The sequence below is a fragment of the Formica exsecta genome, unplaced genomic scaffold (genome assembly GCF_003651465.1).
Source record: "Formica exsecta isolate Colony F162 unplaced genomic scaffold, ASM365146v1 scaffold138, whole genome shotgun sequence".
Taxonomy (NCBI): domain Eukaryota; kingdom Metazoa; phylum Arthropoda; class Insecta; order Hymenoptera; family Formicidae; genus Formica; species Formica exsecta.
The window spans coordinates 1,979,120-1,994,991 of record NW_021848711.1 but is presented as its reverse complement, the minus strand read 5'-3'; the positions used below and the strand labels follow the sequence as shown (position 1 = coordinate 1,994,991).

Sequence of the window (15,872 nt, the reverse complement as noted above, 5' to 3'; positions counted from 1 at the left end):
TTATGTACATTTCTATCATGTATATATATATATATATATATATATATCAAAATGTATGCCATGTATATATATCAAAATAAAAAGCAATTTAATCACGAGAAACATTATTATAAAGAAGACATTAGGAGAAACAATTGGATTACCATTAAAATAAAATATATAAATAATGTAAATAAAACTGAAGGATTAATATATAAAATCAATATATAAAGAATATGAAAAAATATGTATTTTTTAACAAATTTATTTGCATTTAATATATAATATATTTTATAATAATACAGTGTTATAAGCTAAAAGAGAAAATATTACTACATTTATTTCGCCACAGCAAATCCTACTCGATTATTATCTACGTCGAACTCGGTGTAATAACGGCCAATAAATACATCGCCTAAAATCCATTGCAAACCATTTGATGCCATGTCAGATCCCTGGAAGCCGCTCGTACATGACATGATGTTGACCTGTTTAATCTGCAAAGAATTAAGTACACAAAGTGTGATTGTTTCCTATTCTTAAATAATTTAAAATTTAAACCAATTTTCAACGATTCATGTTATTCACCTGAATGATATAATCTTCACCGGTAAGATTAAATGTCTTACCACCCACAATAAAACTGATTGTAGGCAATTTAGGAATCTGATGGCAATCTACCTTGAAACAAAAGAGAACATCAAATTAATAATTAGTATTTTAACAAATATTAATTTATATTTTAATAACATTTTTTTATAATTTTTCTATAGAAGACCGTGCCTTTGTGAAATGATTGTTTACTTACTATTCCATCAATAGCTCCAATATGTTCGTTAATAATTGCGATGTCTACTACTGGTCCAATGATTAGCGAGGTTCCTGTGTCAGCAATAGCTTGGCAGCCACCCGTGCACAAAGTCTTACCTTGTTTGCCTTTAGTTTTGATTATTCTGACCCTACAGCGTGATAACATTAACAATTTGTTGAAACATGATTAATATAATTAAAAAATAACGTACTCATCCATTTTAAATTGCCAGTATCCTTTGCGAGTAACAGGAACGTATGTGAAATTGCCTTTATAATAATTGGAATCGGAACCACCCAATATCAATTCACCACCCACCTTAGCCGAAGGGTCTCTGCATAGATTACATATTTTCTCTATATTATAATATATAAAAAAATATATATTTTTTTATTAAAAACATTTTTATAGTTATATGCAGTATGCATATGGAAAGAAGATATCTGTACGTACCGATTCAGATAAAAACTAAAAATGGCTGGTGACACTAGATCTTGTTTGATCATGTTATAGAAGACAGGCGTCACTCCATCCACGGATATCGTGGGATAACCCATGCCCATGATACCATCGAATTTCGCAGCAACAAATGTTAAGCCTGGCTCGTCAATCGCTTCCGCGAATGTTTGGTTTTGAACATTGAGACCGGCAACCTATAAAGAAATTTGTATTAATAATAAAATATCACTAGGAACAAGAATAACAAAAAAGGATACTTGGAAAATGTTTATTAACCGTGATTGTAGTTGTGACTGTATTGAATTGTTTGTTTAATGATGACTCACATTTACTACATCAGTAGATAAGAATCCAGCCAGACTGCCAGTGCCATACTGAATAGCAAACGGAGTACCATTTGGTCTATATGTGCTGGATTTTGTACTATCATATTTATTATGTAATACTGTAAAAAATAGTAAGTAATATCACAAGCTAGCAATGTTAGAGAGATTTTAAAAATAAGTCTTATTAATCTAAATGTACAATAATTATTTGAATTATCAGATACCTAATATATATATAAATGCATTTGTCGTTTTTATTTTTGAGTTATCATTGTTCGTCAAACTTTCAGGATTTTTGGATTTATTTTTTATCAATAAATATAATTGTGTACACTTATAGTGAGTGCGAGTCAATTGATATTCCATATATATATATATATATATATATATATATATGTGTGTGTGTGTGTGTGTGTGTGTATATATGTATAATGACAAGAAGATACTTACTGCAAGGAATATTGAGAAGGTCACACTTTTTAGATGGTACCCAAAGATTTGAGGAGCCAGTATCAAATATTACTTTAAATTTCTGCGGCGGAGTTCCAATTTCTATATCACCATAATACTGAGCATCCAAATAATTGGATAATGGTTCTATTGCAGAAGTAGAATTTTCTTCGACCGATTCAATCTCTTGTAAGTCGGTGCCAACTTTCTTCAAAGCTTGTCGAACAGAATCCGTCTTGTGTAATAAAATCCTTGAATTAACATGCAGAACATTTTGTTACATGCTTACATGTATTCATATATATACACACTTATGTAAAATGTATATTTAATTTTTTAATGATTTAAACGCAGCAGATTCCAAAGAAATATAAGTTATGAGAAAGCTGTACAAGTTCAGTTTTTATCCCAGAAATTAATTTTATCTTATATATTTACAATGTAAATGTATTTAAATATAATTATATCAAAAACTTTAATTATAACTAAATCGATGATTATTTTAGATTATACATTACATACAATATATTGCTTACATATTTATAATATATTATTTAATTTATAGTCAAAAGTTTTAAATATGTATAACATCATTATAACTCAATAAACTCTGATTTTTTGTTAAAGATAACATTGCAAGTAAAAAAGAATCTGATACAAAGAAAATAACTTCAAATAAGGTGATTATATATACTTCTAAACGAGAATATAATATACAGAGAATAAATACATGACAAAGAGCAACTCACTAATATATAGTTTACTTATTTAGTATTTATTATTTCAAAAAATAGTTGACAATTATATATTTTACCACAAATCACAGTATTCATGCATATTTATTTTAGAAACGTGATAAGATGAACGAAAGCGGGAGTTTCGCTCACAGAAAATATTTTTTTCAGGAACACATTCTACGCTCTTACTTTAAAAAAAATTTCGTTTAATCATTATTGAAATGCTCATCGTTTTCATGTTGATTCTAGAAAATCAGATGCGAGAGAGAGAAGGAGATTGATCTTTATAATCTCGATATCACGCCGATTGACAATGTAGTACCCTGACCTCTGGAGTTTCGCGTCGATCAAGACGAAGAGCGCCGCCGCCGCCACAAGAAGACGAAACATATTTTTGAATTTTTTGACCACTAAAGCTTCGAATTGTGAAACTTCCAAGTTTTTTTTTTGCACTTTGTGACTGGACGCACAAAAAAAATAAAGCGCAATCAACTAACTGGCGTTTTCGTTAACGGTATTTATTGATATACGACGGAGCTATATACGGTTGCATGTTAAGCAGTATCTGCACTGGGAGGGATTAGTATAACATGACAACGCGCAAAATGTTCGAAAACCTCTGATAAATTTTTATCGATTAATTATATTTGATAATAAGGTATTTTGTATGCACAATTTTCTTGAATTACTACAACATATATTTAAATAAATCTTTAATAATTAATGAGGCAAAAAAGCGATCAACGCTTCAAAAGAATACATTGCTTACGTCGATTAGATAGACAATCATACAACAATGGACTTTGCAAATAATATTTTGTTTGCAAGAAGCTGCATTGTAATTGACAGCAAATCCATATCAGCTACTTTCACAACAAAATCTTGTGCTATTCAAGGTTGAAGTACAATTATGCACAAATTATACAACATTTATGCTGATGACATGCAAACTCTTTGTCAGTTGACGATAAAAAAAGATTAAAGTTTTTTTCTATTGAAACTTAAATGCAGATAAATTTTAATAAAACTGACGACAAGGTATACATCACGGGATATAATATATTTTTTTGTAATTAAATAGATTTCTTTGTTTGAGTTTATGATTTAGCTTATTGTCATCATTTTAGATCTAATGGTAAATTTAAAGGAAGACAATCGACATTTATATCACCGTGGCAAATCCGACTCGATTATTTCCCATATCAAACTCGGTGTAGTAACGACCAATAAATACATCGCCCAGTATCCATAAAGGTGAGTCAGATGCCGAAAAACCGCTCATACAAGTCTTGGTGCCGTCGTTTTGTGTATCCTACGAAGAATTAAGTACACAGTGTGAGCTTCCTATTTTTAAATAATTCAACTTGAATTAACTAAGAAAAGAAAGCTTCAGCTATAAACTTAATCTTAAATAATTTAAGCCGAATTACGATGTATATGATACTTACCTGAATGATATAATCCTTACTGGTGAGAATGAACTTTTTACCAACTATAACAAAAGTAATTTGGGGCAACCAAGAAATCCGATTACAATCCACCTTTAACCAAAATATAATATCAAATTAGTAATTAATAATTTAACAAATATTAATTTATATTTTAGAAACAATTCATAATTTTTCTATAACAATTGTGCTATGAAAGAAGTATAATTGTGTACTTACTATTGCATTTCCATAATTATCACTATTGGCTCCAATTAATTTGTTAATAATTGCAATGTCCGATTTTGGTCCAACTATTAGCGAGGTACCTGTATCAGCAATAGCTTGGCAACTATCCGCGCACAAGGTGTGACCTTTTATTTCAACCCTACAGCGCGATAATGTTAACAATTTCTTGAAACATAATTAAAATAATTTAAAAAATAACGTACTTATCCATTTTAAATTGCCAGTATCCTTTGCGAGTAACAGGAACGTATATGAAGCTGCCTTTGTAATAATTGGGATCGGAACCACCCAATATCAATTCACCACCTACCTTGGCCGAAGGGTCTCTGCATAGAGTGTGGTTATATATTTTTTATATATTGTAATACATATTTATTTATTACAAACTTTTATTTAGTCATGTGCATATTTAGAGAAAATACATACCTATTCAGATAGAAGCTAAAAACGGGTGATGATACTAGGCCTTGATTGACCATGTTGTAGAAGACAGGCGTCACTCCATCCACGGAAATCGAGGGATAACCCATGCCCATAATACCGTCAAATTTCGCAACAACGAACGTTGAGCCTGGTTCGTCAATTGCTTCCGCAAATGTTTGATGCTGAACATTGAGACCGGCAACCTATCAGGTGATTGCATAAGTTCGTGCCCGGGCACGAACTTATGCAATCATCCAATATAAAGAAATAGATATAAAATATCGCTGCGCACAAAAATAACGATATAATTGCTTAAGAAATATTTCAGCTACAATTATAGTTATAATTGAATTGGATTGTTTGTTTAATTAAGACTCACGTTCACTACATCCGTAGATAAGAATCCAGACAGACTGCCAGTGCCGTACTTAATAGAAAACGAAGTACCATTTTGTTTATATGTTTTAGATTTTGCACTATTATATTTATTATGTAATACTGTAAAAAATAATATCACACACACAAATCAGTAATATTAAAAAGATTTTTAAAATAGATTTTGTTTATTGATCTAAATAAATTGCAATACTATTTATTTTTTGCAATGGTTAACGAATAAAAGTTAGGAAATATTATATAAAATTTACTTTAACGTTGGCTGGTAATGTGCATGCGTGATTATATATTATTCGACATTCAATTCACGGTTGTATGTACGTCTAAGGAAGGGCACGGATTGAGTAAAACTTATTTCATAAAATTTCTTATTAAGCGCAAATTTATTAAGGTCTTATATGCTAAACTACTTACAGCAAGCATAATTTTGAGAACTGCATCGTGCGGATGGTACCCAAAGATTTGAGGAACCAGTATCAAATAGTATTTTAAATTTCTGGGGTGGAGTTCCAATGGACATTTCGCCATAGTATTGAGCGTCCATATAATTAGACAAAGGTTCCGCTGTAGCTTCGATCAAAGAACCAACTTGTTGCAAGTTGGTACCAACTTTCTTTAAAGCTTTTCGAATAGAATCCATCTTGTGCAATGAAATTCTTAAAGTAACATAAAGGACATTTGTGTTTTATTTTACATACATACATACATACATATATTGCATCAATTTCTAAAATATTATTCAATTTACAATTCAAAGTCTTGAATAAAATCATTATAATTTAATTAATTTGATTAATTGTTTATTGTTAATCATCTTTGTACAAGTTTTGTATCGACTTCAGAAAGTCAGATGCGGAGAGAGAGAGATCGATCTGTATAATCTTATGTGTGATATTTATTACACCGATATATAATGCATCACAATATACGTGTTAGGGCTACCTCTGGAGTTCCGCATCGATCAACACGAAGAGCACCGCGACCGCTACAAGAAGGCGAAACATGTTTCCAAATTTTCCGACAACTAAAGCGTCGAATCGCGAAATTTTGAACGTCGAGCTTTCTTCTACACTTTGCGATTAAATGCACAAAAAAAATAAAGTGTAATCAACCACTAGCACTTTTGCTAACGTTGTTTATCGATATGTGCGGCTATATATATGATTGTTTGCGCATAAGTAGAACCGATGACAATGGGGGAAGGGATTGATAACATGACAACTTGCAGAACGTTAAAATATTCCTGACAGCTTTTTATCGATAAATTAAATTTTAAATTTTTTTCTTTTTTGTATGCACGATTTTTTTATTATTACAATATGTATTTAAATAAATCATTAATAATTAATGAAGAAAATGCGATCAGAGCTTTGAAAAAATACATTGTTTACATCGACCAGATAGACAATCATACAACAATAGATCTTACAAATTTTACTGGTAAAAAACAGCATTGTAATTGGCAATAAGCCCGTATCTGTTATTTTCACAACAAAATATTGAGCTATTCAAAGTTAAGACACAATTATGCAAAAATTCATATTGATAACATGCAAATTTTGCAAACTTTTCAAACAATAAAAAAAGCTTTACGTTTTTTCTTATCGAAATCTGTAAAAATAAATTTTAATAGGATTGACAATGAAGTACACATGATAGAATGTGAGAGATATCATTTTTTTTAATTTGATATTTCTACTTTAATATCTTTATTTCGAATCTTAATTGCTTGCATTTAAAATTAGACATTGCGGGTATCAAATAATATCAAATAATGAAACATTACTTGCAATTGCTATGCTTAAAATAATGCAAAAATATGCTTGTATCTTGAAAACATTGAAAAATAATGAGACAAAAAATATAAAAGAACCAGGAAAATATAGTAACATATGTAAATTCGAGAAAAGTTATGCAGTCCATGTTCTTTCTCTTGCTAATTTAAATAATCTTCTTCAATGTTTTTTAATGAAACATTCTTCTTATTATCTTTTCTTATCTTGTAACAAATATTATCTTATAATAAATATAAAACTTGAATAAAGTAATATCATGTCGATATTTTTTTTTGTTTTGATAGTCAACTTGTTACTTTTAAAAAATTCTATATCTTTCTTGGAATTATTTTAAAATCGCAGCTTAATCTACTATATTTATTTTTATCTGTTCATTCTTCTTTTTTAATCACAGCATTAATAATCGACGCAGATACAGAATAGGTCTGTCCTTTTTGGCTTTTATTTCTTCTAGTTTTTGAGTTTTCATATTAGAGATGTGTGTGAGATAATGTTATGTCTCGATGGATTTAAAGAGAGATAGGACAAGGTATAAACTGTGCAGCTAAAAGATTATATATAATAAGGTTAAGAAAAAAAGACATCGTGTAAAAAAAATTCAAAAATTTCTTTCATTTTCGGCGAAAATCTTTCGAGTGAATCGGATGGAATTTTTTCGCGCACAGATTCCGCGTTTGTTTTTTCGCGCGTCATCTCGCGCGATGCACGCCGGGCCGATAGAAGCTCCTGATAGAAGACCCTACCGGCCGTCCAATCGCAAGCCGGCATCGCGCGGCGACTGGCCGCACTCTCAGTCTCGAGCCCGATTCGCGGAGTTATCGTTTCTCTCTCTTGGCCCCCGGAGTCAGCGAGCCCAAAATTTCCCGAGTGTGCGAAGCAGCGGCAGCGTGAAGCGGCAATAGCGACAGGAAACGAGGATCGTCGTCCATTTATCATCAAAAACGAGTCTCCGTCGCGTATATTCCTCGCGGCACGCATTCGTCGCGTATCGCAAACGCGCGCGCTAAATAAACGGCCGGACTCGCGTACGGCCGAGTCACTCATACGGACACCGGAGAGGAGGGCGAGCCCGTTGTATTGTGTGATCCGCTGGAGACGGTGTCAACGAGAAAAGGTAGGAGAAGACGAATCCGTGGGAGCGTCGTCCCCCGGCTGCATCGGCGATACGTTGTAACAGAGATATACATATATTTGTATTTATATCCCCCTCCCCCCCTTTTTCCCTCTCGGCAGCATACAGAGCAGCCACTGGATCCTCGCCGGATCGGTCCGGTCCGCGCGCGTTCTCTTACGTAAAAAAAAAAAATAAATAATGTAGCTTCAAGTTTCTCCTGTCGGGGAGAGAAGGATCATTGGCGTGACGTTGCTCGCCGTCGTTGGCGTTCGACGTCACGACCCACTTTCGCTATCCGTGCACCTCGCGTGCCGGCCAAATTGCTATTTCTTTATTGTCTCATATCGACAAAACACACCATCCTCCCGCGCCTTTCGTCCCTCCCTCTCTCTTTAACTGTTCGCTCGCGCTGTCCTTTTCCACTTCTCCCCCTCTCTCTCTCTCTCGCTCTCACCTTCCCCCTTTTTTTTCTTGTTCTATCTATGTATATCTCTATCTCACTCTCTTTCTCTAGTTATCCTTCTCTCCTCTCATCCTTTATTTGTGCATCGCACTGATATTTGCGCGAGCGATATAACTCTGCCTTTCTCTCTCTCTCTCTTTCTCTCTCTCTTTTTCTCTGGGTGTTCTCCGTCTTTTTCTCTCTTTGTCTTGAAGCGAGCTTTACCCGCACTTAATTTACTGCCGTATTGTCATGCCGGCGTCGAACGTGTACGCTACTATCAGAGTCGTGCGCTTCCCTCGGTCCAGGTTTTTCCTCTCGATTTCTCGATAACGTACGCGCGTGGAGAATGCCAAACAGCCGTTAATTCGCGCGTGGCATTTAACTCTGAGTTCAAAACGCGGATAATGTCACTTATAAATAAATCACTTATTTTGAAAGTGATGGAAATATAGGTGAAAGTGATGGACCCACGTTCTATGTTTGCAATTTATTTAAATTTATATTTCTCTCACAGTTTGCACCACTTTCAAAATGTTCATTTGTATTATATTTCCTTGATGTATATATATATATATGTATATATATATATATATATATATATCTACATAATAAATTTTTCAATTGTGTTACTTTTATTACATAAAAGTATATTGAAAAATATCTCTTGCATAATATTTGCAAGATATTAAAAGTGTACTTGCATAATATTAAAAGCGTATTTCAATGAACGATAATAATGACCATATTTTGTATCTCTATATTCTAGCACAGACAAAATGTCGGACCGAAAGGCAGTAATCAAGAATGCTGATATGTCAGAGGAGATGCAGCAAGATGCTGTTGACTGCGCTACCCAAGCTCTCGAAAAATATAACATAGAAAAGGTATGCATTTTTCGTAGTTTTATTTGATGTATGTGATTGAATTAGATAATGCACTCTGAATATTCTGCAAGCACGTATTTTGTATGGAACAGAATATTGAAGATGTGATCAAAGTATACATAGAAATATTTGATATAGATATATTTTCTATAGATACATAATAGAGATCTCTAATAATAAGATCTATTTTTATATTTCATATTAAAAGTTTAAAATTTTTTAATACAATTATATTTTATGGACGATAATTTAATTATCTGTCACATAACGTTTTCTCAAAAGATTCATTGAAGTCTTTGCACTCGGCATGCAACAATTTTTACTGGTATAAACTACATCTCAATAGGAGGTATATAATATTGCATCTATATGTTAAGAATTTATAATTTAAAGGAAATTAAAAAAATCAAGAAATACCAATTGGTATTTGGAATAACTTATTATATGTAGAACATAGGATTTATTTATTTTAATAGTTTAATAAAACTTGAAAGATTTTTATTTAAGAATTTAATACTTTAGTTTAATTATCTTGAAATTGTTAAAAATTGATTTTATACTCTGCAAGAAAGAGACGTATTATATATATGTATCATTATATGTAAATTCTCAAGTTGTACATGATGAGATTGTTAAATCAATATCATTATTGATTTGACCATTAATATCTTTTAATCTTTTTTCAGGACATTGCAGCGTTTATCAAGAAAGAGTTCGATAAGAAGTATAATCCAACGTGGCATTGCATTGTAGGACGTAATTTCGGTAGCTACGTGACGCACGAAACAAGACATTTTATCTATTTCTATCTTGGTCAGGTAGCCATTCTCCTCTTTAAGAGTGGATAAGCTCGTTTCTCTATTCTCCTAAACTCCATCCTTCCTTTTTCCTTCTTCCCTCCCTCCCTTGCTCACTACGTAAAATATACACATTTAAAATCACCACCATGTGTAAAAGGAACGTCATTATGCATTATGTACACATTAAAAAATTTATTTTAAAAAGCAACGCATGTGCCCGATAAGCAAAAGAGAAATATTAACGTTTCCAACTTGATATATTGTTCGTCGTTATGCGAAACAAATTCTAGAGAAACACACCGAAGGGTAGGGAGATAAACTGGGAAAAAAAAAGAAAGAAATGACATACAACCTTACATGTTAAAATGTATTTTGTATGCCAACAAGTTTGTTGTGTTCTTGTTTTATATTATTAGGTGAATATGCAAAATACGGTTGAGTTCAATACTGGCGATTTTAAATTAGCAAATTTTAGCGTAATTGTTTAATATATAGTGTTCAAATAACACTCTAAGTGCACTACATATACTTCGCGTTAGACGGGTTCACACACGAAGTGTGCCCTGCTTTATATTCTACGTAAAACTGGAAGTACATGGTATCTGTAGCTAATCGCCAATAATGAATGTAAGCCCGAACGAGATTGATTGTCTCTGCAATTGTTATTTTATATTAATCGGAAACCATAGCCTTTTGCGTACTACGTAATTTGATTTTGTATTTTCTACAGCGACTGACATTTTTGATTAGACTAAGAACTGTTAACATGATTGAATGCAAAAGAAAAAAAAAAGAGCTCAATCTCTCTCGCGATGTACGATATCATTATCGTACACGTACTCTTATTAATAACAACTTTATTTCGATCGATATAAAACTAACATGCTATTAAATAACAATATCTGACTCGTTCATTGCTCTACCTTCATAATTTTTATATTGTGCACAGATTACAATGCAAAAAAGGCAAAAAAAGAAAATTTTATCTCGAGACGATGTATACTTGGGGTATAACATTCGTTTCCAGAGAAAAAAGATATCACCTTCTGCTCATTAAATTCTATCTTTTATGTAATATTCAACACTCCATATTATGGTACTTATATATATATATATATATATATAATAAATATAGATTATACATATAATATACTATTTATATATAGTGCAATCTTCAAACAATTTTTCATGCAGTATTTGATTATCATAAACGTTGCTACATTGTTCAAATTTTAGACTGACTATTAAATAATAACAAAAATACTATCACACCATGCATAATCCTTTTTTTTTTAATAGAAATATTCACACAATGCCACTTTTATAAGTAGCAAATATGTGTAGCAGAAAGTGTTCAAAAGTAAAACCATGACGGATATAAAAAAAAAAAAGAATCAAATACTGAAAATCGACTTGTTACCGAGAATATCTGAAAATATCTGAGTTGATTAACATGTTATTATGTTCTTTTTAATTTATTTATATTGTACATATATTCCAGCAGTTTTATTGAGATGCATAAATATTGCATATATAAATAGTAACACACAGGATGTGAGCTGTACTTTTACGGTGTTATATGATGTACGTTATGCTTTCGCCGTACTTGCTACATGAGATTGGTTCAAGAAGTATGTTGTTAATAGATGTTCTAAATGAACCTGCCGAAGAACCTGTTACGCTGTTAAGGCAGCGGTTGTCATACTCGCTTGCCAACATTTCAAAACATTGCAAAGTATCTGAAATTGAAATATTTTTCGTATTATCTCGAAGATACGATCTAATAAGTAAAAAACTAAATGTGTCACTAGTATGACAATGTACGTATTTTTTGGAGAGTCGAGCTTCTCGACGTGGGAATCACTCTGTATTTTCCACCATCGCCGATCTCGAGATATACTTTCGCGATCGAGTCTGCATGCAGAAGATGCGGTAAAAGCAGATGGATATTATTGTGCTTAACAATAAAAATCAGTTCCACACAACGAAACGATGTACTTTCCTTTTCTGCGAGGCGCAAAATGTACAGGTAGTTTAGGTAGAACGGAAAGCGAAATTATCCTATAAAAAGTGCGATATTGAATATCATGAGGTCGAATTTTTTCGAAAATTATGAAGCTAAAATAACAGAGAGGGGAAAATGGATTGTAATCGCGGACACTCGTATTCGCGCGCATACGACAGCTTCCTATCCTACGCACACATGGACACCTACGCACATGATGTTGCGAGACATCAATAATGCGTTCTCTCGATAAAATTCAACCTTGCGACTCACAATATAGAATGACCGACTAGATAACTACCTGTGGTGTCCTGTATAATTTGTGTAACTTTGTTAAGTTCGCCTATATTTCACCTATATCTCCGTCCCTAACTACCAATATATGGGCGCTTTTGCAATATCACGCACACGTTTGTATTTATATATGTATATTCTTGTACATGTCAAAGCGATGTTTACCTTCTTTTACAACCTCCTAATAATTTTTCGAATTATTAGAATTATTTTTCTGTAAAATATATATGCGCTTTCTTCATTTTATTGAAATTAAGATCGATAACAGTAATATTATATTTATTAATATCCATTTTAGATCAACTTATTGATACATTATTTGATTTTTAACATAATTATATATTGTTAGTATATAATTATAGATACAATCATAGATATATGCTTTTCAATCTTATAAAGACACGAGTTAAAAAGCTACAAAAATATTTTTTTACATTTTTCTTCAGAAAATATTTTATATTCATTAATTTATTATCACATTATTCTTGATAACTGAAATTTGGAACAATTAGAGAAATAGATAATATCGCAGGAGTATTGAAATATTGCTTATATATAGTTTGCCATGGTTGAACTTAGATTCGATTGAAAGTGAAACTTTAATTATATTACAGATTAAATTTTTTTGGGACGCAAGTAGAAAATGACACGCAACTAAAAAAATTATTATTAATTCCTCGCAAACATTATCATAAGTTTTTTTTTTCATAGAATACTTTATGCTGTTAGGGCGAATAGAAAAGAACCTGGTATTCGCTCAGTGGCAGAGAGGATTTATCCGATAATCGCAAATCGCTTGATCTGTAATAATGGTCGAGTGTCGATCCATTTTCTTGCCACTGATCCAATACGCATATAAGCAAGGAAAAATATCGAGGGATGTTATTGCGCGATCTCTCCTCCCCTTCCCTCAAAAAAATTGTACATTAATTTTTGCAAAGTTTTACTATAAACAATCGGATGTTTATTTTCGGAAATGTGTCATTAGGCTTAGTATCTTGTCATACAGAAGGCTCTTTACATCGTTAGCCCACATATAATCCAAATGGTTGAATTTATCATGTGGAACTCGGAGTTTACCGTAAGGATTGCCAAGTTCTGTGTATAATTTATTCACGTCCTATGGAAAAAGCGCAATGTGAATGCAATTATTTGTGCAATTAAAATCACATCACATATGGTAGTTCAGTTTATCTCGAGTATCTTAAATATTACAAAAGATTTTATTTTCTCCAAAATTCTAATATGATCTTGTCAAAATGTATAAGAGAGTTTTTCGGTTATGTTTCATTTCTCTTCTTTTTCTTTCAATATATATAGAGTCATATATAAGCTTATATATTCTGTTTTCTTCATGAAGAAATAAGTATCTTGACAAATATTAAAGATACTCGAAATAAACCAATACGTAAAAAAAAGTTACGAACCTTAATGTTCGCCAACCAATCGTTGCTGCTGTAATGCAATGAGACTGGTACTTGTATTTTTTTTAGATCATAAATCGGTGGACTAAATGAACCGTATTTCCTTTTATTATCGAGCCATCCATAATCGTATTGTCTAAACTGTCCTGATTTAATAAATGATAACAGAAATGTACTATTGTTTTATATTACATTTTATAAAATTTTGAAAAGTGTTTATAAAATTTGAATACGATAGATATATATATTGCTTTATTTTTTTTAAGCATACAAGCACATTAATACAAATAAACACTTACCACTTTTGACAAGTTGCGCATAATGCATTATTTGCTTCGTTGATGCACCAGCGGGAATATGTCCCAAGATTATCGGTAAAAGAGTCTGCAAAAATAGTATCAGTATAAGTATATTTGTCGAATCTCAATAATGATTGATGTTACTATCAAAAAAATTTATATATACATATTTAAGTTCAATTACTAATTCTTAATTCTTGAAATTACGCTTCTATGTCATACAATAGTACAAGAGTGTTATGATAAAAAAACCATATTATTTAGCAGATAATCATCTACGAACTTCAAAATATAATTAAAAGAAATAAAGACATACACAAATGAGATATACCTTATTAAACTGCTCCTTGTTATATCCAGCGATTAGGAAGAGCAGATTCGAGCAGAAGGGTTGCGTGATGGCGTCTTCCGCACATATTAATTTTTGGAATTCTTTCATCCCTTCGTCGGTAGGAATGAATTCATATAGACCGAAAAATTTCAACACCATCTATAATGAAACATTTAATCCGTGAAATCTTCGAAGTTTATTATGACGTAATTTTTCTATCGAGATTAGAATTACATACGTCAATGGAATCCATGAACCTTGCAAGAAGCTGCATAACTGCACTCGTTATTCTGCCGCAATAAGCGACAGGAGCCATGGCAAACATCGCCTGGATCTTGTTCTGGTATTCGGGTACCTCTATAGCCATTACAAAGAAGGTTGTGGTACCTTGGCTATGACCCAAGTAAAACAGCTTTTCTTGATCGGTGGTCTTCAGGATATAATCTATTATCGCAGGAAGATCGCGCGTGCCGATTTCGTGCCAGCTGTAATGTATAAAAAAGGTATGATTTCTATAAATTATTCGTTGATATTCTCGATATTATAGTAGTATTTATATTTGAATAGAATAATCTAATAAACTTATTGTAATTATAAGAGTACTTAAGAATATTCAAGTAATCATTAGTTAAATCTAAAGAAAATTTAGTTTAAAATCTAAGTATTGTGTGTATATAATTAATGTCATTTTCAATGTTTTAAATATTTATTTAGCAAATATATTTGATCAATATTTAATAAAAATATAAAAAAAAGATATGCACCAAATGCGTCAGATAACATTATAAAGAAATTATAATATTTTATGTGATCGATAAATGTCGGCAAAAAAAGAATATAGGATATTTTTTTTCCTTCCACTTGTATAAATATTCTGATGCATTTTATATAAATTATATCAAATTTTACATATCACATGCAATTTTATGTTTACGCAATGTTTTATTTGCGCTCGAATAAAGTTTTAACGATTTATTCTGATGTTATATTTAATCATGATGTACGTATATGTCTGACGTTATATCGAATAATCGAAGAAACATGTGATAAGTAAAGATTTTGTTATTTAAAGCTTTAAAATAAAATTTAAAAATTGCTTTCTGCGATAATTTTTCGCTAAATTGTAACATCTTCAAATTGAACAACTTTTGACGAGAAGAAACCCAGACAGCACAAGGATGTCCTTAGGACGAAAAGGCTACAATGACAACATACATGTAGGA

At 31.7% G+C, this 15,872-nt stretch overlaps 4 protein-coding genes across 4 annotated transcripts in view; 1 reads left to right on the top strand and 3 right to left on the bottom strand.

Annotated features, from left to right (window-relative positions):
- Positions 1–228: 228 nt before the first annotated feature.
- LOC115246061 (lysosomal aspartic protease-like) lies at positions 229–3,308 on the bottom strand. Its single transcript, XM_029824648.1, has 8 exons — positions 3,091–3,308; positions 2,026–2,276; positions 1,576–1,694; positions 1,244–1,443; positions 1,002–1,124; positions 788–938; positions 568–660; positions 229–476 (listed from the first exon to the last, which is right to left on the bottom strand). The coding sequence occupies exons 1-8, from the start codon at positions 3,150–3,152 to the stop codon at positions 318–320; spliced, it is 1,158 nt and encodes a 385-aa protein (XP_029680508.1). The 5' UTR covers positions 3,153–3,308; the 3' UTR covers positions 229–317.
- A 220-nt stretch (positions 3,309–3,528) lies between these two features.
- LOC115246062 (lysosomal aspartic protease-like) lies at positions 3,529–6,404 on the bottom strand. The gene is made up of 8 exons (XM_029824649.1): positions 6,200–6,404; positions 5,672–5,913; positions 5,241–5,359; positions 4,865–5,064; positions 4,642–4,764; positions 4,430–4,577; positions 4,211–4,303; positions 3,529–4,074 (listed from the first exon to the last, which is right to left on the bottom strand). Exons 1-8 carry the CDS (start codon positions 6,259–6,261, stop codon positions 3,925–3,927), a joined length of 1,137 nt encoding a protein of 378 aa, XP_029680509.1. The 5' UTR covers positions 6,262–6,404; the 3' UTR covers positions 3,529–3,924.
- A 1,424-nt stretch (positions 6,405–7,828) lies between these two features.
- Positions 7,829–11,195, top strand: LOC115245954 (dynein light chain 2, cytoplasmic). Its single transcript, XM_029824482.1, has 3 exons — positions 7,829–8,167; positions 9,379–9,496; positions 10,183–11,195. The coding sequence occupies exons 2-3, from the start codon at positions 9,389–9,391 to the stop codon at positions 10,342–10,344; spliced, it is 270 nt and encodes an 89-aa protein (XP_029680342.1). The 5' UTR covers positions 7,829–8,167; positions 9,379–9,388; the 3' UTR covers positions 10,345–11,195.
- LOC115245955 (lipase 3-like) overlaps positions 11,080–15,872 on the bottom strand; it is a 6,440-nt gene continuing 1,647 nt past the window's right edge. Inside the window, exons 4-8 of the mRNA XM_029824483.1 lie at positions 14,888–15,134; positions 14,650–14,808; positions 14,319–14,403; positions 14,023–14,165; positions 11,080–13,715 (exon numbers count right to left, since the gene is read on the bottom strand). Coding sequence (XP_029680343.1) covers positions 13,560–13,715; positions 14,023–14,165; positions 14,319–14,403; positions 14,650–14,808; positions 14,888–15,134 — 790 coding nt within the window. The 3' untranslated portion in view covers positions 11,080–13,559. The remainder of the gene's footprint in view (positions 13,716–14,022; positions 14,166–14,318; positions 14,404–14,649; positions 14,809–14,887; positions 15,135–15,872) is intronic.